The sequence below is a fragment of the Microcaecilia unicolor genome, chromosome 1 (genome assembly GCF_901765095.1).
Source record: "Microcaecilia unicolor chromosome 1, aMicUni1.1, whole genome shotgun sequence".
Classification (NCBI taxonomy): Eukaryota; Metazoa; Chordata; class Amphibia; order Gymnophiona; family Siphonopidae; genus Microcaecilia; species Microcaecilia unicolor.
This window is the reverse complement of record NC_044031.1, coordinates 638514480-638538013: the sequence shown is the minus strand read 5'-3', so window position 1 is coordinate 638538013 and position 23534 is coordinate 638514480. Positions and strand designations below refer to the sequence as shown.

Below are 23534 nucleotides of genomic sequence, written 5' to 3'. Positions count from 1 at the left end.
TGAAAGATGGGCGTACTTCTCTTTCGAAAATAAGCCTGTAGGGGTTACTAGAACCTGAAAATAGAGCTGGATATTTTATAAAGAAAAAGGGGAAGGAAAGGAAACAAAGGAGACAATATAAATAAAACACCAGAAACAATGAAACAGGAGCAGTGCCTCATCCTTGTTCTCCTCTGTGGGGGTAAATATTCAGCTGGTGGCAATCGGCTTTTTTTTGGGCCATTTTCAACATTATGCCCAGATAGTCAATGCCAGGACAGACCAGGTTTGTGCAATATTTAGCATTAACTACTTAAGGAAACCCATACAAAGATAGGGCTGAGTGTTATGTGGTCCTATTTGCCCGGTTAACTTAAGTGGTTAAGTACTGAATATTGGCACTTAACCACGTAAATGCCAACTCCATCCCCAGACCGCCCATAAAATCGTTGGCTATGGCTTTAGTGCTGATATTCAGTGCCACTGAATTTCAGCAGATAGCCCCACAGAGGGCAGGAACCTCTTCTGCCCAGTTAAATCACTTTGAATATCGACCCTGGCAATTTATATCCCATGTAAATATCAGCGGAGTAAAAAATTTAGGGTAGTCAAATATATGGCAAATCTTTGAACACACAAGTGTGATTTTATAATAACTACATCTGAAACACAAATCTGAACCCAGTAAAAACCACATCAGCCATAGATTTATCCAAGTCAGGTCAAGGACAGCAGTCTAGATGTATCCAAACCAATTTACTGAGTGTCTCAGTTTCGATGCATTTGGATTTAATCTAAACTGGTTCATAAGTCATGAATATGATGCTGATGAAGGAATCAGTTGTGTGGTCTCTCCATGGCACTCATTCAAGACATTGTGGTGGTTGCTCTGATTGTAATAAAATGTGAGTAAGATACAAACTTACTCCCAGAACCTTCGGCTCTCCTTTGAAGAATTTCTGCAGAGCCTCTGGGACTTGGCATGTGACATTTTGAAGGACACTGGATCCCATCTGCACTGCATGTTGGTTAGTTGATGGGAGAACCTGAGTGACTACTACCATCCCATTGGCTCCAGTTACTGTTGGATTCATTTCTCACAACCTACAAGAAACAGAAAGAAAAAGACAGAGATTTAAGAAACAATTATAGCTTAGATTATGTGGCACATTACAATATTTCTATCATATGGAAAATGTTTGCAAACTTTTCAGTATTCAAATCTATATAAATAATTCTCACCTGCAACATTCTGAAGCTCACTCTGTGGGAGGGAAACACTGAAGCCCTGCAGTGTTGGTAGGCTAGGCTGTCAGCAACACTCACTCTCACTCATGCACCACTCACTGTCACTCATAGACCCGCCCTCAGCCACGCCCCATCCGCACATAATTCACAACCCCAACGTTCTAAATGAAGCCACTACCGGAAGTTGAAGCATCAAGATATCCGCTTTCCCCATGAGTGTGTGCCCCGCCCTCGCGTCACTACGTGATGACGACGAGGGCGGAGCACTGACACTCGACGAAATGCCATCTCCCCTTGCCCCTCGCCGGCCATTTTTCCGACGGAACCTGCATCACGGAGCGCCAGCAGCAGACAGGTGCCTGGAGGGGGGCTCAGGGACAGCTGGGTCGGTGGCCATGGGTGGCTGCAGGGGGGCCCGGGGAACAGGAGGCTTGCAGGACAACAAAACTTTGTTAGGGCCCGTTTCATCTCTCACTGAAACGGGCCGTTTTTTACTAGCTATTACATAATTGGTTTTAAAGTGTTCACTAAAAATGGCAGACTAAAATCACACTGTACTGTGCTACTGTCCAGCCCAACACCTTCCCCCTCCCTACCTCAACAAGACTCTCCAATTAATGTCAAATTCTTCCCCCCCACACTGAAAATCAGGTTCCTTAATGAAGCCAGGGGCCTCAGAGACCATATTATTTCAGACTGTGGTGGGCAGCAAAATTTTTTCTTACAGCTGTCATTCACTGAATGGAAATAGTGAGTACTTTGCTGTATACAGGTACAGTTAATTAAATTTGTGATACCGCTAGTCCTCCTATCACTGAAAGATCACAGCGGTGAACATAAAATTCAATAAAAGATAAAAGAACAATGTTTGAATAGGAAAGATAAAAATAAAACAAGATTAGACCTTAAAACATTAAAAACCAATCATTCACAGCATCACTCCGAGCATATCCCCCCTCAACCTTCCGGGAGAGAAATGCCAAATGTAAGAGTAAAAAAATGTTCCTTCAATATCAGCTTGAAAAGCTTCAAAGATGTTTCCATACAGATCTCTAACGGAAGCTCGTTCCACAAAGATGGTGCCAAATAAAAATAGGCACTCTTCCTTATTATCGCATGACAAGTACTAGCCACAGGAGGAACCTCCAGCAACAACAGATCCTTAGAACACAAGGCTCTAACCAGGGTACATGAATGTATTAGTTCCACCAGTGGCTGGGGAACATTTTCATAATATGCCCTGTTTGTAAGAACCTACAATGTACTACTACTACTACTATTTAACATTTCTAGAGCGCTACAAAGTGTACGCAGCGCTGTACAAACACAGAAGAAAGACAGTCCCTGCTCAAAGAGCTTACAATCTAATAGACAAAAAGTAAAGCATTTAAATTTAAAATATTTAAGCAGTCAAGCACAAGAGAACAGTCACAGAAGGACAGAAGATGTTGAAGGGTGGTCAGTGTGATTAGGTGTAACTCTGGTTGGAGTAGTGGGAGAAGGTGATAGAAGAATAGAATGTACAGGCAACCAGTGATGGTAAACATATACAAAGACAGCACTGTAAGAATGCCTGTTACCATATCCTCTGGCAAAGAGTGCCAGAGCTTTTCGTTGAGTGAAAAAATATTTCCTCCTTTTTGTTTGTAACTTCCTCGAGTATCTCCTAGTCTTTGTACTTTTGGAACGAGTAAAAAATCGATTTACTTCTACTCTGCAGGATCTAATTTAGTATTAAGGGTGAATAAAAAGAGAGAGGGGGGGGGGGGGGAAGCAAGCAGGGCCTAGTTTAGAGGAATAAAAAGAGAGAGAGAGAGAAAAGCAAGCACCATTAACTAGTTGCCATAGTGTATAAACCCCTTCCCCACAGTTTTAAACTGAACTTTTCTCTAGAAATAGGCATTTTCCACATAGTTTTAAACTGAAACTTTTCTAGAGGTAGGAACTCCTTTGTTCTAAACGGCAGTTACTTTTCTTTTCCTTGGCTGCTGGAGAGTTAGCTCATCCAGTGACCTAGTTTTAAACTGAAACCTTTTCTAGAGGTAGGAACTCCTTTGTTCTAAACGGCAGTTACTTTTCTTTTCCTTGGCTGCTGGCTGCTGGAGAGTTAGCTCATCCAGTGACCTAGTTTTAAACTGAAACCTTTTCTAGAGGTAGGAACTCCTTTGTTCTAAACGGCAGTTACTTTTCTTTTCCTTGGTGCTGGCTGCTGGAGAGTTAGCTCATCCAGTGACCTAGTTTTAAACTGAAACCTTTTCTAGAGGTAGGAACTCCTTTGTTCTAAACGGCAGTTATTTTTCTTTTCCTTGGCTGCTGGAGAGTTAGCTCATCCAGTGACCTAGTTTTAAACTGAAACCTTCTAGAGGTAGGAACTCCTTTGTTCTAAAGGGCAGTTATTTTTCTTTACCTTGGCTGCTGGAGAGTTAGCTCATCCAGTGACCTCAATTAAGTGATAATTAAGGTGTGGGGGAAGTAGAATACTTGCATAGGTTGCTCAAAAGAGGCCCCTTAGATTCAAAAGTATAAAGAGGGAAGGTCCCACTGAACTTTCTTTCTGAGAAGTTCTGAGAGAAGAGGACATTTCTCTGGTAAGTGAACGCTACTTTGCTTGTGCTTTGGGAACTTAAAGATTGGGGTTTAAAGGAGGAATTGTAGGTTAGTGTTAGGCAAACTTAAAAAGCAAATTTCAACAGCTAACAGAAAACAGCTAATCTCCATAGTCTTTTCCACTTAGTTTTAAAAGCCTTGTACCACAGCATTAACAGATAGAATCTAACAGCCACTGCAGGATCTAATTTAGTATTCCCACCCACCCCTAGGACAACTCCTCATTTATAGTCAGTTATTGTAATTAGGGTAACAAGTAAGGAGTGCTCTTATAGAGTTTTAAATACATTTCATTACCATCTAAGAAGGAAATACTATATAAATCATACAATACACTATATAAAGTAAAAGACACTTTTATATTAGGCCAATATCCTTAATACTGTAGCAAGTTTTAAAATATTGGAAAACTCAAAAACACTAAGATGGAGTCAGCAGTCCAGCAGCGAGAGTGGTGCTATCCAGTCTTTTGCATTGAGTGTCACATGTATGATTATCTCCCAGTTGGTGAGATGTCATATGTTTGCGCCCGATGCAAAGAACTCCTAGCTCTTAGAGAACGTGTCCGTTCTCTTGAGGCTAGAGTAGCAGACTTGGTGGAGCTGAGGGAGACAGAGAGGTACATAGAGGAGACCTACATGGATGTTGTAGAGAGGTCCCACCTCCAGTCTAGTAGCCCTTGTGCTACCTTGGAGGAAGGAGGTCTCCTAGAAGGAGAGCATCACCCTGGTGAAGTAGGAAGTACTCCTGTAGCCAGGACCTGCCCACCAGGGGATGTACTATCCTCTCGCACTGAGGATATGTCTCCAAGTGCTGCCCGGGAGGGAAAGGTTAGGACAGCTGTTGTAGTTGGTGATTCGATCATTAGGCATATAGATAGCTGGGTGGCTGGTGGACGTGAGGATCGCCTGGTGACTTGCCTGCCTGGTGCGAAGGTGGCGGACCTCACGCGTCACCTAGATAGGATTTTAGATAGTGCTGGGGAGGAGTCCGCTGTCTTGGTACATGTGGGTACCAATGACATAGGAAAATGTGGGAGAGAGGTTCTGGAAGCCAAATTTAGGCTCTTAGGTAGAAAGCTCAAATCCAGATCCTCTAGGGTAGCATTTTCTGAAATGCTACCTGTTCCACGTGCAGGGCCCAAGAGACAGGCAGAGCTCCAGAGTCTCAATGCGTGGATGAGACGATGGTGCAGGGAGGAGGGTTTTAGATTTGTTAGGAACTGGGCAACATTCTGGGGAAGGGGGAGCCTATTCCGAAAGGATGGGCTCCACCTTAACCAGGGTGGGACCAGGCTGCTGGCATTGGCATTTAAAAAAGAGATAGAGCAGCTTTTAAACTAGAAATGGGGGGAAGGCCGACAGTCGCTCAAAAGCGCATGGTTCGGGAAAAGGTATCTTGCAAAGATACCTCACAAACAGGGAAGATAGGGTTTCTGGATAGTGAGGTTGCACAACAGACCGTGGTAGGCCAGGTGCCCTTAAATACAACTAAAGATCAGACAAAAGATGTCAAATCAATAGTGTCAGGTACTAAGCATCATGCAAATAAGAACAACAAACATACTCTGAAATGTCTATATGCAAATGCTAGGAGTCTAAGAAATAAGATGGGAGAGTTGGAATATATTGCACTAAATGAAAAATTGGATATAATAGGCATTACTGAGACCTGGTGGAAGGAGGATAACCAGTGGGACACTGTCATACCGGGGTACAAAGTATATCGTAATGATAGGGTGGACCGGACTGGTGGAGGGGTAGCATTGTATATTAACGAGAGCCTTGACTCAGATAGATTACAAATTCAGCAGGACACAAATCACACCTTTGAATCACTGTGGGTTGAAATTCCATGTATAAAAGGAAAAAAAATGGTGATAGGAGTGTACTACCGTCCGCCTCGCCAGGATGAGCAGGTAGACACAGAAATGATAAAAGAAATCAGAGACGCGAACAAAATGGGCAATGTGATAATAATGGGTGACTTCAATTATCCAAATATAGACTGGGTAAATGTAACATCGGGACATGCTACAGAGATACAATTCCTTGATGAAATCAAGGACAGCTTTATGGAGCAACTGGTGCAGGAGCCGACGAGAGAAGGAAAAATTCTAGACTTGGTCCTTAGTGGAGCGCATGATCTGGTGAGGGACGTTATGGTACTGGGGCCGCTTGATAACAGTGACCATAATATGATCAGTTTTGACATCGACCTTGAAGTAACTGTACACAGAAAGTCAAATACGTTAGCGTTTAACTTTAAAAAAGGAGACTATGATAAAATGAGAAGAACGGTAAAAAAAAACTTAGGGGGGCAACTGAGAGAGTAAAAACTGTACAACAGGCGTGGACGCTGTTCAAAAATACCATCCTGGAGGCCCAGGCCATACATATTCCGCAAATTAGAAAAGAAAGACGGAAGTCCAAAAGACACCCGGCCTGGTTGAAAAGTGAGGTGAAGGAAGCTATTAGGGCTAAAAGAAACGCCTTCAGAAAATGGAAGAAGGAACCGTCTGAAAATAACAAGAAACAGCATAAGGAGTGTCAAAGCAAATGCAAGGCGCAGATTAAGAAGGCCAAGAGGGAGAATGAAAAAAAGATAGCATTAGAGGCAAAAAAACATAGTAAAAATTTTTTTTGGTATATTAAAAGCAGGAAGCCGGCAAAAGAATCGGTTGGGCCACTGGATGACCGAGGGGTAAAAGGGGCGATCAAGGAAGACAAAGACATAGCGGAGAGACTGAATGAATTCTTTGCTTCGGTCTTCACCGAGGAAGATTTGGGTGGGATACCGATGTCGGAAATGGTATTTCAAGCGGACGAGTCGGAGAAACTTACTGACTTCACGGTAAACCTGGAGGACGTAATGGGGCAGTTCGGCAAACTGAAGAGTAGCAAATCTCCTGGACCGGATGGTATTCATCCTAGAGTACTGATAGAACTGAAAAACGAGCTTGCGGAGCTACTGCTAGTGATATGCAACTTATCCTTAAACTCGAGCGTGGTACCGGAAGATTGGAAGGTGGCCAATGTAACGCCCATTTTTAAAAAAGGCTCCAGGGGAGATCCGGGAAATTATAGACCGGTGAGTCTGACGTCGGTGCCGGGGAAAATGGTAGAGGCTATTATTAAAAACAAAATTACAGAGCACATCCGAGGACATGGATTACTGAGACCGAGTCAGCATGACTTTTGTGTGGGGAAATCTTGCCTGACCAATTTACTTCAATTCTTTGAAGGAGTGAACAAACATGTGGACAAAGGGGAGTCGGTTGATATTGTGTATCTGGATTTTCAAAAGGCGTTTGACAAGGTACCTCATGAAAGGCTACAGAGGAAATTGGAGGGTCATGGGATAGGAGGAAATGTCCTATTGTGGATTAAAAACTGGTTGAAGGATAGGAAACAGAGAGTGGGGTTAAATGGGCAGTATTCACAATGGAGAAGGGTAGTTAGTGGGGTTCCTCAGGGGTCCGTGCTAGGACCGCTGCTGTTTAATATATTTATAAATGATTTAGAGATGGGAGTAACTAGCGAGGTAATTAAATTTGCTGATGACACAAAGTTATTCAAAGTCGTTAAATCGCGACAGGATTGTGAAAAATTACAAGAGGACCTTACGAGACTGGGAGACTGGGCGGCTAAATGGCAGATGATGTTTAATGTGAGCAAGTGCAAGGTGATGCATGTGGGAAAAAAGAACCCGAATTATAGCTACGTCATGCAAGGTTCCACGTTAGGAGTTACGGACCAAGAAAGGGATCCGGGTGTCGTCGTCGATAACACATTGAAACCTTCTGCTCAGTGTGCTGCTGCGGCTAAGAAAGCGAATAGAATGTTGGGTATTATTAGGAAAGGTATGGAAAACAGGTGTGAAGATGTTATAATGCCGTTGTATCGCTCCATGGTGCGACCGCACCTTGAGTATTGTGTTCAATTCTGGTCGCCGCATCTCAAGAAAGATATAGTAGAATTGGAAAAGGTGCAGCGAAGGGCGACTAAAATGATAGCAGGGTTGGGACGACTTCCCTATGAAGAAAGACTAAGGAGGCTAGGGCTATACAGCTTGGAGAAGAGACGGCTGAGGGGAGACATGATAGAGGTATATAAAATAATGAGTGGAGTGGAACAGGTGGATGTGAAGCGTCTGTTCACGCTTTCCAAAAATACTAGGACTAGGGGGCATGCGATGAAACTACAGTATAGTAAATTTAAAACAAATCGGAGAAAATTTTTCTTCACCCAACGTGTAATTAAACTCTGGAATTCGTTGCCGGAGAAAGTGGTGAAGGCGGTTAGCTTAGCAGAGTTTAAAAAGGGGTTGGACGGATTCCTAAAGGACAAGTCCATAAACCGCTACTAAACGGACTTGGAAAAATCCAAAATTCCAGGAATAACATGTATAGAATGTTTGTACGTTTGGGAAGCTTGCCAGGTGCCCTTGGCCTGGATTGGCCGCTGTCGTGGACAGGATGCTGGGCTCGATGGACCCGTGGTCTTTTCCCAGTATGGCATTACTTATGTACTTATGTACTTATGTACTCGTTCTATACCACTCAGGATTTTGTAGACCTCAATCTTATCTCCTCTCATCCATTTCTTTTCCAATCTGAAGAGCCCTAACCTCTTTAGCTTTTCCTCATGTCAGAGGAGTTCCATCCCCTTTATCATTTTGGTCGCTCTTCTTTGAACCTTTTCTAATTCCACTATATCTTTTGTGAGATACGGCGACCAGAACTGAACGCAATACTCAAGGTGTTTGAGAATTGTGCTGCTGTTTGGAGCAAAATATAGAACATAAAAGCACCACCTTTTTTTCCAAAAACAATCCCTCCAATACTCAAAGCAAATTAACTGGCTGGGAACGGCCGCCAACCGTTAACTTGCTTCTTCGCAGATAAACAGTCATTTTCAGCAGCACTCATCCAGTTACTGTCACTGAAAATGACCGGTTAGCACCAAAAATAAAGGAGGCAATGTTGAAGGCATTGCGGGAACATCACCAGTTAAATCCCAATATTCATAACTTAACTGGCCAGGCTTAGTGGACAAATACGTCTGCATAAAAAGCAGTCCTATCTTTGTCCACTAAGCCATAGCTGGTTAAGTCTGAATATGCTGCAGCCTTGGTTTGTGAACTAAAGGTAGAGACCCTATGCAATTGTGGTTCTTCTCTGCTGCACACTGGTTCAATCTATTTTGAGACTTGGTGCTAGAGAATGACACGGGGACAAAGTTTGTCTCCTTCCCCGCCCCGTCCCCGTGAGTTCTGTCTCCATCCCCACCCCATCCCCACAGATTCTGTCTCCGTCCCCACCCTGTCCCCACAGGCCCTGTCTCCATCCCCGCCCCGTCCCCGCAGGTTCTGTCCCCGTCCCGTACCCGTGGGCTCTGTCCTCATCTACAGAAGCCTCGAACACTTATGATTTTATATTTAAATGTTTTTATTAAAATATAAAAAGGAACAATATGCTGTGCAACTGTTGTGTATGAATTACAAATAGAGAACAATAATAACAATGAGCAGCTATAATAACCCTCCTTCCCACCACCACCCTCTACCCTTACAACCCAAACAATAGGTGATTTCTACTACACCAAGGAATCCTAATTAACACTGTTAAAATGTTAGGGGTATAAAATACAACCCATTCTATATACCCTAGAGGGAAAAAATATGCCCTATAAAGCACTGTTATGTTTTTTAAATCTGTGGATAAATAAGAAATCATCAGCAATCTCAGGATTCAATCTAGCTCTCCTGTCTTCCACAGTCCTTCCTGGAATAGAAGTTGTCTTCTTAGAAGATGTGCTGATAGCAGGATGTACAGGATCTCCCATGCAAATTTTGCTAGTTGTGGCCAGTATGTTTGCTTGTTTTTTCATAAAAAATATCTTTGTAGGCATTACTTAAACATAAATAACAGTCCAGTTCATTAACAGGCTTCAAAGTAGAAAATGACACGGAGACAAAGTTTGTCCCCTGTCCCTGTCCCTATGGGCTCTGTACCCATCCCCGTGGGATCTATCCCAGTCCCCGTGGGATCTGTCCCTGCCCCGTCCCCGCGGTTACTGTGGTTCCCCGTCCCCGTGTCATTCTCTACTTGGTGCCTTTAGATCGCTACTATCTAAGCAGAGCTATTAACCAAGTCAAAACATGACATCAATGATGGAGTCTGACATGATTATGTTAGAGACACAGTCCCCTGGAGACCCACTTGGAAAGAACCTACCTGCAGTGGCGTACCAAGGTAGGGGCGGTCCGCCCCGGGTGTCAGCACAAGAGGGAGGTGCTCTGCTCCCACTGCTCCCACCCAAAGGCCGCTGGTGCCGCAGTCCCCAGTCCTCAGTCCCCTCCTGCTTACCCTCAGTGTCCTCGACAGCCCTCTTCTCTCTGCCACCCGGCACCCTGCCTTTTACACGCAGACGTGAGGCGCTGCGCCACCACTTCAGAGATTTTTTTTAATTTATTGAAGTCTTTATTAAGAATTGAGAGTATTAACATACATAGATAAAGTGCAACCAACCACATCAGCAAAGAAAAAAGCAGATGTATAACAATAGAAAGTACAACTTACACTAATGCTTAATAGGCATTATAATGGACTCTCAAGACTAAAGTAACAGCTTTTCATGCACTCCAAGAATTTTTTGACAGAAGTTTTCAATATAACTCCCCCCCCCCCCCAAGGAAAGCAAAAAAAATAAAAAAGGGGGAATTAAATATATCTCACTCCCCAGTCCCCCTCACCTTCCAGTCCCAGATTAGCAACCCGAATAATGCAACAGAAAGGGTCCCCAAGAAACCTTGCACCTGGATAGTGTTTTACGTCTTATGGCCCATAGTTTCTCCATTTCACAAATATACCACATCTTGTTTATCCATTTTACCAAAGAAGGAACATGCTGGGACTTACAGTGCACAGCCAGAGTGACCTGCCGACATAGCATGACGAACCAATAAGGACTGGGCGGTTGTAAGGCCAGGAGGCTTCTTAGGAAAAAGAAAGAATTCAGGTGACCACTTTATAGGCTTAGAGAGCCATCTCTGGAGTCTATACTGCACTGCCTTTCAGAAGGCCCGAACTTTAATACAGGACCACCAGAGATGCCCCATAGTACCCTCCTCCACGCAACCTCTCCAGCACAGTGAAGATACCTTTGGAAACATATGATGAAGGCGTGCAGGAGTCAAATACCATCTGTATAAAACTTTTACTGCATTTTCCTTGAATGGTATAGAAATAGAGATCCTGGACAAAGCACCTTCCATAGAATTCCAATCATCATCACCCAGTATCACCCCCAATTCCCGATGCCAACGCACTCGATGCTCCTCCAGGGCCTGTACCCTCTGACGTTAAAAGGTGTATAAACAAGTGATCAGACCCCTCGTCCCCCTAGAATCCTCACACAAGTCCTCCAAATAAGAATACTCTTGCATGATTTTAGCCTTTATTTCTGCAGCAGATAGAAAATGCTTCACCTGAGTGTAAGCAAAAATGTCCTTAGGAGAAATTACGTAAGTTTCAGTCAATATATGAAACGGAATTAGGGCACCCTCATCAAAAAATTGGCCCCAAGTTTCTGAGCCCACAGAAAACCAATTCGTAAAATTCCCAGTTTCAAGGCCTGGAGGGAAAAGTGGATTATTAATTAATGGAGTAAGCTTAGAAAATACCAGATCCTGCTTAACAAATAGGCTATCCCAATAGTAAAAAGTTGTCAAAATAGAAGGACAAATCCCCCTACCCAACAATCTATGCCTCCGAGGAAGCCACATCAATGAACGCAACTGACAGGAACCAACTGAGTCCTGTTTCAATCTAATCCACCTCTTATGGGGGCTCGCGTGGAACCACTCAATGGCAGCCCGTGCTTGAGCAGCTTTATAATACCAGAACACATTCGGTACACCCAACCCCCATTTTTTTTGATCCCAGTATAACAGCGTTCTAGAAAGACGCGGCTTCTTGTTGGACCATATAAAACGAAAAAGGCGATTCTGGATGCCCGAAAGAAAGGAACGAGACAACCGTAGAGGGAGGACTTGAAAGAGATACATCAAACGTGGCATCACATTCATTTTTAAAGTAGCTATCCTCCCAAACCATGATAACTGAATAGAGCCCCATGCCTCCAAATCCCTATATAAATCCCTCAAGAGGGGAGGATAGTTAGCCGAAAAAAGGTCAGAAAATTTGTTAGTAAGCGAAATCCCCAAATACTTAATACCTCGGGTCACCCAGCGAAAAGGGAAAGCTTGTTGTAATGATGATAGAATCGAACCAGGAATGCCTATAGCCATAGCCTCCGATTTAGACATGTTAAGCTTGAATCAGGAAACAGAGGAATATTCTGCTAAAAGCTTAATCAAGTTAGGCATTGAGAGCAAAGGTTTAGTTAAAGAAAGCAATATATCATCTGCAAACATTGCCAACTTATACTCCTGCCCACCTACCAAAACCCCCAAAATATTACAAGCGCGAATTCCAATGGCCAAAGGCTCCATAACTAAAGCAAATAGCATAGGCGAAAGGGGACAACCCTGCCGAGTCCCCCTAGTTAAAGGGAACATAGGAGAATTCCCTCCATTAATATGCACACATGCTCTAGAAGAATTATAATGAGCGTGAGTCCAGTCTCTAAAACCCCGCCCAATCCCCATCCTCTCCATTACACCGATCATAAAGGGCCAATAGACAGGGTCAAAAGCCTTCTCAGCATCTAATCCCAGAAGACACAAGGAGGTCCTTGACTCGGTAGCTACAAGCAACAAATTAACCATGCATCGAACATTGTCTTTAGCTTGCCTTTGGGGGACAAACCCAACCCGGTCCAGATGGATCAAATCAGGGAGAACTTTAGCCAATCGATTCACCAAAACCTTAGCTATAATTTTAACATCAGAATTGAGAATGGAGATGGGATGATAGGAGGCACATTCCACCTTATCTTTTCCCGGCTTTGGGATCACTGCTATCCAAGCCTCCATCATTGAGGGAGGAAGAGCCTCCCCTTCCTGTACACCATTAAGAATCTCAACTAGGAGAGGAGCCAATTCTCTCCTAAATGCCCTATAAAAGTCGTTCGGCAAACCATCGAGACCAGGAGCCTTCCCAGTTGGCAAATCCTTAATAACTGCAACAATTTCATCTACCTTAATCGTACCGTCCAGCAAAGCACACTGTTCGTCTGTCAAAGCTGGAAGGCTTTGTGAGGAAAGAAAGGCTTCAATAGCCTCGGAATGGATAGTTGTATCCGCTGAGTATAAGGACTGATAAAAGGTCTGAAAGCACTGACGGATCAAAGAGGACTTAGTTAGCACTTTATTCTTGCCATCTCCAATCCTCATAATAGTACGGTCGCAATCTAAGGGCTAGTGAGTGACCAGGCTTATTATGATTAAAGTACTGATGCAATTGATGTTGACCTGTTACAAACTGCAATTGCTCCGAGTAAATGTTATCTAATTTAAGGCAAAGAGCTTGAATTTGCCGCAAAATGGCCACCGGATGCGTGGACTTATGTCGTTCCTCCAGACAAGACAGCTGTGAAATACACTGAGCAATCTCTTGTCACCTAGCCCTGGCCTGCGTACTTGCATGTTTTAAAAAGAATCCCCTTGTTACGGCCTTCAAGGCGTCCCAAACAATCCCCATAGGGGGGCCCAAATTCAAGTTGATATTAAGATATTCTCTCAGGAGCGTTCGATACGCAGCTAGCAATTTTTCATCCCTTAGCAAAGAGACATTTAGAGTCCACCTAGTGTCTTTATCTGCCTCATAGAAAGATGAGAGATGAAGCCAGGATGGGGAGTGATCAGAAATAGTAATAGAACCAATACCTGAGTCATAACCTCCCTGGGTCAAAGATACATCGAGGAGCAAATGATCAATTTGGGAATAAGAGTCATCTGAATGAGAATAAAACGAATAGTCCCTTTCCCTGGGATGTTGTAAACGCCACACATCACACACTGATAAAGATCTAGCTAATGCCTCCAACGCCTTAGAGTTTTTAACATCAATCCCCGAGACTACATCCGACTTATCCAGGGCCGGGTCAAACGTTGCGTTGAAGTCACCTTCCAGCACCAGTTTACCAAAAGGTTCAGTTTGCACTACTTTGCCAAGCCTAACATAAAATTCCCTCTGAGATTCATTAGGTGCATAGACAGCAACCAGTGAGAAAGCAAAATTGTTCAATAACACATGTAAAATCAAGAAACGACCCTCAGAGTCACGGTTTACTTTCTGTGTAGCGCTGCGTATGCCTTGTAGCGCTATAGAAATGCTAAATAGTAGTAGTAGTAGTAGTAGTAGTACCTGGACCTGCAGTGAAGCAGGATCGCAACCCCACGCTTCTTCGAGGCGTCAGCAGTGGAAGCACAAAAGACAACTAGGTAATGATGATGATTCAAAAAATTTTCATGCTCCTACCTTAAGGGCACAAGTATAGCTAAGAGCCATAGAACAACACAACTGCTGGAAAGTGAGGAGAAACTGGCAAGGAAGGAAAAAAAAGGGGGAAACTCCCAACCAAGCCTCCCACCCCTTCCCCCTCCCAAATAACATCCCTCCCATCAGATTGAAACAAAAATATCAACAAATCCTTCTTAAAATGTATGAACTCTCTTACCCACCCCCCTTCACCCACCCTCAACCACTCCCCACTTGTCACACACAACTAGCCAAGAACCCAAACAGCCCTCTTACTAGGTAAACCAGAGAAAGAGATCCCCCCAATCCCGGAACACCACCCAAGACACCCCCCCCCCCCGCACATCCCTGCTACTCCAAGCACACACATCCCCCTAAACATCACACATATCGTACACCCGCTACTTCCCCCCCCCTTCACCCCCTCAAACAACTCCCTAACACCATCAAGGTTTTTACAGTTCCCATCAAAAACTAATCACATAGATCTAAAGATAGAACCGTGAGCACAGAGTCAAAGAGACCAGTAAAGATGGTCTTGCAAACAAATCAGTCAGACCCCTCAGGTAACTTTTGGGGGACTCTTAGACTTGGCGGAAACCCGCTTCCACTGCTGGAGTTTAGCCAGAGATGTAGGAGCCAGATTCACCGGCAGATGATCCGTAGTCATCAGTCCTTCTCCATATAGAACCTTCCAGACCTCAGACAAGAGTCGAAGCCGATGTAGCCTCCCCCCGACTGTGAAACACAGCGCAAAGGGAAAAGACCAGCGGTAGGGAATCTTGTTGTTGGTGAGAATGTCCAAAGCTGGTTTCATCGCATGACGTTGAGCCAGCGTCAGCTGAGAAAGATCCTGATATACCTTTACATGAGCCTCATTATATTCAATATGCGAAACCTGTCGGGCCCGCTGCATGACTTGTTCTTTGGTAGCATAGGAAGAAAAACAGACCACAATATCGAGCGGTTTATTGTCCACTCTCTTTGCCAAGGCTCGGTGAGCTCTTTCAACAGCAATGTCCTCTGAGCCAAGTAGTTTGCCCCATAACAGCTTAACCACCGACACTGCATCTTCTTTATCTCCCACCTCAGAGACCCAACGGAAACGGAGGTTGTTCCTTCGCCCCCGATTTTCCTGGTCATCTACTTTATATTGTAGCTCGTCCAAACACTCGAGAAGCTTTGAAATTCTAGAATCAGCGCCATTCAGCTGCTCCACATGCTCATCAACATGGGCCTCTAAGTACTCCAAGCGCCCCCCCCCCTAGCTCATGCAAATCCACACACAGTACATCCATGCGATTGAGTATTTCCTCTTTGAGGATTTGACCTCCTCACATATCTCTGCCAGGTATTTTGCTAATTCCTTTGAAATACCTCGTTTAACAGAGGCGCTACCAGTCTCTGTTGTGGACATAATGTAGTTGGAATCTGAGTGTGAGGCGCGAGCCGAAGCGAGCACATGGCGCCCCGAAGCCTTACCGGCTTGCCGCGCTGCCTGATGCTCACTCTCCCTCCGAATCGCCGACATATCTCCCGTCTGCACAAAGAAGAAACAGCACACTGGAGTCTGACTCCTTCCAATAAGTCAGAGCACCAAGTAGGGAACAGAGGAATGCTTTTTTTTTTCAGCTAACTGAAGCAGGGATGCAACGGAGCTCTGGACTTAGTCAGCCATCAGAGATCATGACGTCACTTCCTCTTCAGAGATTTTTTTTAAAGGCAGGGTGCTGGGTGGCAGAGAAAAGAGGGCAGTCGAGGGCACTGAGGGTAGGCAGGTGGGGACTGAGTCGGGGCGGGGGGCTCAGATGGGAGAAGGGGCCTGGAGCAGTAACTGGGGTCTGAGAAGGGGACAGGAGGGAGAATGGGGCAATGCCTGGGGCAGGTGAGAGAATGGGGCTGGAGCTGAAAAGGGGGGCCCTAATGCAAGGCATGTGGATGAAGGGGACTGGAATTGGGGGCTAAAAAAGAGGGTAGGTGGGATAAGGGGGCTAGTACTGGAACTGGGGCCTGAAAAGGGGCAGGGGCTGAAACTGGGGACTGGGAGCTGAATAGGGGACAGGGAGAAGTGGCTGGGGCTGAAGCTTGGGACTGGTGAGAGAAAAGGGCTGGGGCTGAACTGGGGACTGGTGTGGGAACTGGGTGCTGAAAAGGGGACAGGGAGAAGTGGCTGGGGCTGAAGCTTGGGACTGGTGGGAGAAAAGGGCTGGGGTTGAAACTGGGGACTGGTGTGGGGACTGGGGGCTGAAAAGGGAACAGGGAGAAGAAGCTGAGGCTGAAGCTCGGGACTGGTGGGAGAAAAGGGCTGGGGCTGAAACTGGGGACTAGTGAGATAGTGGGGCTGAAAGTTACTAAGGAAAGACTGGAGAACTTTCTTGTCTGGGCACCCTCTTGCTTGCTCACCTGTAGAGCCCACACACTGCTTGCCCTACCCTGTGTGGACTTGAGCTGGAAGAATAAACATTGTCTCCTGAGGAACTGTTGCTGCCTGTGGGACAGAATTTTCTCCAGCAGAAGCTTCCTGCTGCACAGGGTCATAAGGCCCCACATTCTGACTTCAACATTTATGATATATACACTCAGCCTTTTTAAAATCGGCCTCCACATTTATTTTCTGAAAATGGTAAAATAATACTCATCTATTCCTCACAAACCTAAGGTCAATGTTTCATACCAGCAAGCTGAAATGAATAATCATTTAGGCTAGCCAGCATGGCACATCCTGTCTCTACAACATGAAAATAAAAGTTTCATCCCTTTTCTAGTCTGCAGAGAGAGAGAGAAAATTTACAAATACATTTCACTTTAGTTACTGTAGTAATAAAATACAAGGCTATAGGTTCCCTTGGTATAGACTTCATCCTCTTTTTCCTTTCTAGAATTGTCATCAGTTTTCATACAGTGACTATCAGTTTATAATAATGTTACCAACAGGATCTATATTGTCTGAGACTGAGAGGCCGAACTAACCCCATCTCACATTTGGGAAGCTTGCCAGGTGCCCTTGGCCTGGATTGGCCGCTGTCGGTGACAGGATGCTGGGCTCGATGGACCCTTGGTCTTTTCCCAGTGTGGTATTACTTATGTACTTATGTATGTACTTATGTACACTGTGTCCATGGATATAGAGGTCCAATTTGTTTATGAAAATCAGACTAACCTCACTTAGTAGTGAGTGGCTATTAAGTCAGTTCCCCTTTCTACACAGGTTTAAGAAAAACAGTTGTAAACAAGAATAAATTTGTCATGTGACTGTAACAAAAACAAATGGGGATCACTCCGCTGGATTATAAACCATAACAACCAAAAAACAGCGGGTATTTCATATTGATTGTGAATAATAACAGAGGGGGAGAGGACCTCAGACCAGTGCTCACATTTTGTCGGCGGCTTTACTGGCTGGCCGGATATTTACCACAGTGCGGAGTTGCAGGGTGCTCTTCCCCTGACGAAGCCCTATGTGGCAAAATGGGACTGTTGGGGAGCCCCTGGTTGGAGCAGCAATAAGCTAAGTAGCTGTGGTGTCTGATATGTATTGAATATGTTTGTGAAATTCAGCATTGACAAGTATTAGAAGCACACAAATGAATATTGAGGGAGGAGGCTGGTAGAGGACCAGTGATTACACATTTGTGACTACACGAATATAATTTTATTGATTAAAAAAAGTGTCACTGGTCTGAGGTCCTCTCCCCCTCATGTGACTGTAAATCATAAAAAACAGACAGGGAGAATTAATTATTCAAAGACACAATATAAAATGAAGAGAATGACAATGAGCAAAACCCATTCACATTTAACTCGTGGGAAAGTCCCACTTTAATATACAATAAGCCTAGATCTAACATGTTTTTGGAAAAGGGTCTCATTGTCTGGTGCCCAATGATTGCAAAAATAATACATCAAGCCAGAGGAATGTAGCAAAAGAAGTGTTTTTCGAAAACTCAAGATGTACAAAATCGCCAAAATCAGTAGTGACAAATCCCAGTGCTGTGGAGTCGGAGATGGAAGCAATTTTGTCTGGAGTCAGTCAATTAAGGCTGTAAGATGTGTTTTTTTAATTTTGGGGGGACATTATGAACAGCATTGTTTTCTTGGGGGGGACAACGACGACTTGGGTGTTTTTTTGAAAATTCTCCTCAAAGTATATTATCAGAATAACTGACCTTTACTACATATGCAAAGTGTAGACAAACACTCATTACAAACACTGCTGGCGCAGCCGAACACTAAGAAGAGTGGATGAAGAACTAGGGAAGCCGGAACAAAGAAACATAATGGCAGTTAAACGGCAAATGGCCCATAAGTCTGCCCATCCATACCATCCACTATCTCCTCCTCTCCCTAAGAGATTCTATGTGCTTGTTCCATGCTTTCTTGAATTCAGACAGAGTCTGTCTCCACCACTTCCACCCAGAGTCTGTTCCACGTATCCACCACCCTTTCTGGGCAAGTCATTTTACCCTCCATTGCATCACGTACCAGTCTTATCAAGCAGGGACCTATCTACATAATACATCTGACTGAAACTAGTTCAGTTTTGAAAATGTGAATACTCAAAAAAACAGAATAAGGAAACATAATTTAGAAATACAAGCATCCAGATAAATACTAACTTACCTTCCTCTGTCCTCTGCTTGGTTTCACCTTCTTGATGGTAGTTTGGACTCTGGTTATGTACTGCTTCCTGCTGCACAGAGTGGGAAGGATTTGAGCCTGAGCCAGTAAAAGCAGGTGGAAAGAGGAAACTAGAATGACCTTTTGACTTTCTTGGATATAGGTAGTCATTTCTTGTCAGCCCTTTGCACTGGCTAATAAAGCACTTACTCTGTACTCACAAGACTTTGCAGCTTCATTCAGTGATAACTTTAAGTTTTTCTGCCTCTAGGCACTGTTGATAACATCATTTTCTCTCCCCACCCTAGGGAGCAGACAGTGTAAAGTACAGCCCCAGTGTCCTGCTTCAGCACATGGCAGGGTCGTAGCAAGACCTCGGGGTGGGAGGGGGCCAGAGCCCGAGGTGAGGGGCACATTTTGGTCTGCCACCCCACCGCTGCCTCCCTCCGCCGCCGCCTTGCCACTTCCCACCACCTCACTGCTGCAATTTAATACCTTGGCTGGTGGGGGTCCCCAACCCCCACCAGCTGAAGCCTTCATCCAGCGCCGGTCTCAGCGCCACCGCATTGCCTGCTCTGCTCACTGTTCCCCTCACGTCCTGCACGCTCCTTTTAGTGAAATTGAGCATGCTCAGTTTCACTAAAAGAAGCGTGATGGATTTGGGGGGAAGAGCGAGCAGGGCAGGCAACATGGCAGCACCAAGACTGGCACTGGATGAAGGTTTCAGCTGGTGGGGGTTGAGGACCTCCGCTAGCAAAACCAGGAGCCCAGAAGAAATTCGGAGGGGGGGGGGGGCCCAGGCTACCGTGGCCCCACTTAGCTACGTCACTGGCACATGGGTACATTATGCACTAAAATTAGGAAATTCAGTGATAGTTTGGTAACATATGCATTTATAGACATCCAAGGGACACACATTAGGTGTATGACACATTCATTTGGTTCTCTCCTCATACATTCTCTCCCTACTCCTGCTCCTGCAACACCACAGTCAGCCTTTCTCTTTCTCAATTCCCTTCCCCTCCTCTGGATTCTGTCATCTCTTCTTGCTTCCCTCCCTACCCAACCTACTCCTCCCCTCGCAGTCCTCTACACTTATGTGTCTTCACAGGCAGCAGCAGCAGCAGCAATTAAGCCAGGCTACTTGCAGCGGGACCCAGCTCCTTTAAGGTTGTCAGATTTTTGGTTTGCAAATCTGGGATACTAGAGCAGGGCTGGATGGGGCAAGGAGGGGCAGGGCCTTCCCATGGCAATTTTCCGCCATATAAATTATAATCTATTAAAAATGAATATTTTATTCTTTTATATCTTAAAAGTACTTTAAGTTGCCCTTCTGGCACTGCCTGTCAAAATGGTGCCCTAGGGGTTGGGGGTTTGAATCAAGGATGGGTGATTGATCGATGAATGAGAGACTGGATATGTGGAGTGAGTGCTTCATGGGGGGGGGGGGGGGGGATTGGAAGATCAGATCAGAGCTGCAGACAGCTGGATCTGACTGATGCCCAGATGCACTACACCTTAACGATCCTCTAACAACCCTTTAACGAGGAAATTTTGATCTGTTGCATGCATCAAAGGGCTTTTACCGAGGAAGCTAGCAGCTAACGAAAACGGAATGCAGATGAGCAATTTGTGTACAAACCCCATTGAACCAAGATGCACTAACCTTTTCCGATTGCTTTTACGCAGGAAAAAGGCAGGAAATCTAACGAGAGGTCTGTACTTCTCGTTAGGACAGCTCTGTGCCAGGAAAAATTGTAAAGTGAAAAAACAAACAAACTGTGAGCCAATCCCAGCGCATTAGCAGAGCTAAAAGCGCTGTGATTGGTCAAAAGGACGTAGCGTTACATATGTCCAAAAGAGCTGTGTTTAAGCTTAAAGAAAACGTGTCATAAACCACATCAATGTAGTGTTTGCGTATCCAGAGCATGTTTGAGCCTTACCCAACAAAAATCAAAAAAAGAATCGGGAGGGAGCAAAGGCGCTCGTCAGGACCGTCCTGTATGGCTGTCCTTGCCCCCCCGCCCGAGGTCGCCGTTTCCCCCCCCCCCCCGCTTCCCCCTACGTAGGTTACTTACGTCAGATGAGGGCGGGCCCAGGAGGAAAGGAGGGACATCCGAAGACTCGGCGAAGAGGCGATCAGCTGTTCTTCTTACCCGTGCAGCGACTTCACACAGAGGTGAGAGGCGCTGCGCGGGCCCAGTAAGATGGAGGGGGCCCGGTGGAGGGAGGGAGCGGCAGCGATGACCTCAGGGGGGGCGGCGGGGGCGGAGCACAGGGGTGGAGGATGGCGGGAGGCGGAGCTGGAGAGAAAGAGAGGAAGGGAGGGGGGCCGGGGCAGCTTAAAGTTTTGATTTTTTAATGCAGGGGGAAGCGGGGAGCAGCGGCGACCTCAGGCGGGGCAGGGCCGTCCATAAAGGACGTGTTTGTTTTTGGGTTTTTTTTACATTTGTGGAATGCGCACAGCAGCCAGCATAACGCTTGGCTGCTCTGTGCATGCTTTACGGGCCGATTGCCGAAGTTTTTAATGAAGGGTTAGTGAATGCAAGTGAGCTGCAATGAACAGCTCATTTGCATTCCCTATCCTTCATGCATAGCCGTACCGTACCGATTCGTTATGGAATTCGGTACGGAATGGCTCTAACGAGGACTTTTGTGCATCTTGGCCTGGGTTAGCTCAGAGAAGGACTTTGGCTTATATTTTTTGTTTTATGACTAGCTAGTTTCATATAGGTTCCTGCTGAAGAGAGGTTACACTTAGCTCACAGCATAAAGGAAGATAGCCTTTCTTTTTAGTTTATTTAAAGTTAGATAGGCTAGTAGGTAACAAGACTGATGCTCCAATTCCAGGTTCCAGTTCTACAGCTGCAAGGTTGCTAAGGGGGAGAAGGAGGCTAGGAGCACGAGGAAGAGGATAAGTGATATTTTTAAATATTTTCTGTTTTTTGCGTGTGTGTGTGTGCACACAGGGTTTTCTTTTAGTTTTTTTTTTTTTTTTAGAAAACAGAGTTTAAGAAATATCTGACATTTGAAAGCATGTTAAGAATGCTTAATTTTCATTGTTTTGAAGACATTTAATGTTGCTGGAACTAGACAAAGTCATTCTTACCTGAGAAGGTGGGAAATTCCTGAGATCCTGTGTTCCTGTGAAGACAAAAGAGTGAAAAAAATAATTTTACCACAAAGAAACAAATTCTTCTGAAAGGTTAATGGTAAGTGAGAAATTGAGTAAAGTGAGAAATACTTATCTGATAACATTCTCTAAAAAAGATTGTTGTGGGTTAATGTTCTGAGTAAAACTGCCCTGGAAACAGATAAAAGCACTTAACACTTTAGTTAATCGGACTATATGAAAGTTTTCCTTATAAGAAAAGAAAGCACTTTGAAAAATATCTGCAAATTTTAACTGTTTTTATAAAAAGTATTTATTACATTGGTTTTATCTACATAAATGTGCAATAAAAACAGTCTTTGTTGATTTGACAAGTTGTGGCTCATTGCTTGGCTCCTGTGAGTTGGTGATACCTTCACTCTGAAATTGACACTGGTTATATATTTTTTAGCAGCTGTGGTGCAATGGTGGCAGTGTGCTTTGTTTCAGGGTGAGCCATCCTACCCCTGACCACTGTGACTGATAGCAGACTTTGCTATTGCCTAGAAACAGAGCAGCGCTGAAACCTAGGGGGCACTGCACTGGCAAATTGGGCAACGTTATAATAATGGGTGATTTCAATTACCCCGATATTGATTGGATAAATGTTACATCAGGGAGTGCCAGGGAGATAAAATTTCTAGATGTAATAAATGACTGCTTCTTGGAGCAACTGGTCCAGGAACCGATAAGATAGGGAGCCATTTTGAATATGGTCCTTGGTGGTGTGCAGGGCATAGTGCGATAGGTGGTTTGAGCTACTATCTGGGATGAACTCGCAAAGGAAATCTCCTGTAGCTACATTTAATTTTCAAAATGGTGACTATAATAAAATAAAGAAAATGGTTAAAAAGAAACTAAAAGGATCGGCTGCAAAAGATAGGACATTAAATCAGGCATGGACATTATTCAAAGATACCTTCTTGGAAGCCCAATCTAGATGTATTGCACATATTTGCAAAGGTGGAAAAAAGAGAAAACATCAGCTAACGTGGTTAAAAGATGAAGTAAAAGAGGTCATTACAGCCAAAAGATTGTCCTTCAAAGAATGGAAAAAGGACCCAAATGAAGAAAATAAGAAGAAACATAAGCACTGGCAAGCAAAGCATTAATAAAGAAGGCTAAAAGAGAATTTGATGAGAAACTTGCCGCAGAGGCTAAAACTCACAGTAACAACTTTTTCAGGTACATCAGAAGCAGGAAGCCTGTGAGGAAATCCGTGGGACAGTTAGATCACAAAGGAGCAAAAGAAGTGCTCAGGGAGGACAAGGCCAAAGCGGAGAAACTGAATTCTTTACCTCTGTCTTTACGGAAGAGGATGTAAGAAATTTGCCTGTACCAGAAATGGTTTTCAAGGGTGATGATGCGGAGGAACTGAAAGAAATCTCAGTGAACCTGGAAGATGTACTGATGCAAATTGACAGATTAAAGAGTAGTAAATCACCTGGACTGGATGGCATACATCAAGGGTACTCAAATAATTCA

General features: G+C 44.5%; 1 protein-coding gene across 1 annotated transcript in view; it reads right to left on the bottom strand.

Moving 5' to 3' along the window:
- Positions 1 to 18946, bottom strand: part of LOC115460513 (membrane-spanning 4-domains subfamily A member 8-like) — a 112047-nt gene extending 93101 nt beyond the window's left edge. The window contains exons 1-2 of the mRNA XM_030190284.1: positions 18902 to 18946; positions 906 to 1083 (exon numbers count right to left, since the gene is read on the bottom strand). Of these exons, the coding sequence (XP_030046144.1) occupies positions 906 to 1073 (168 nt within the window). The 5' untranslated portion in view covers positions 1074 to 1083; positions 18902 to 18946. The remainder of the gene's footprint in view (positions 1 to 905; positions 1084 to 18901) is intronic.
- Positions 18947 to 23534: the final 4588 nt, after the last annotated feature.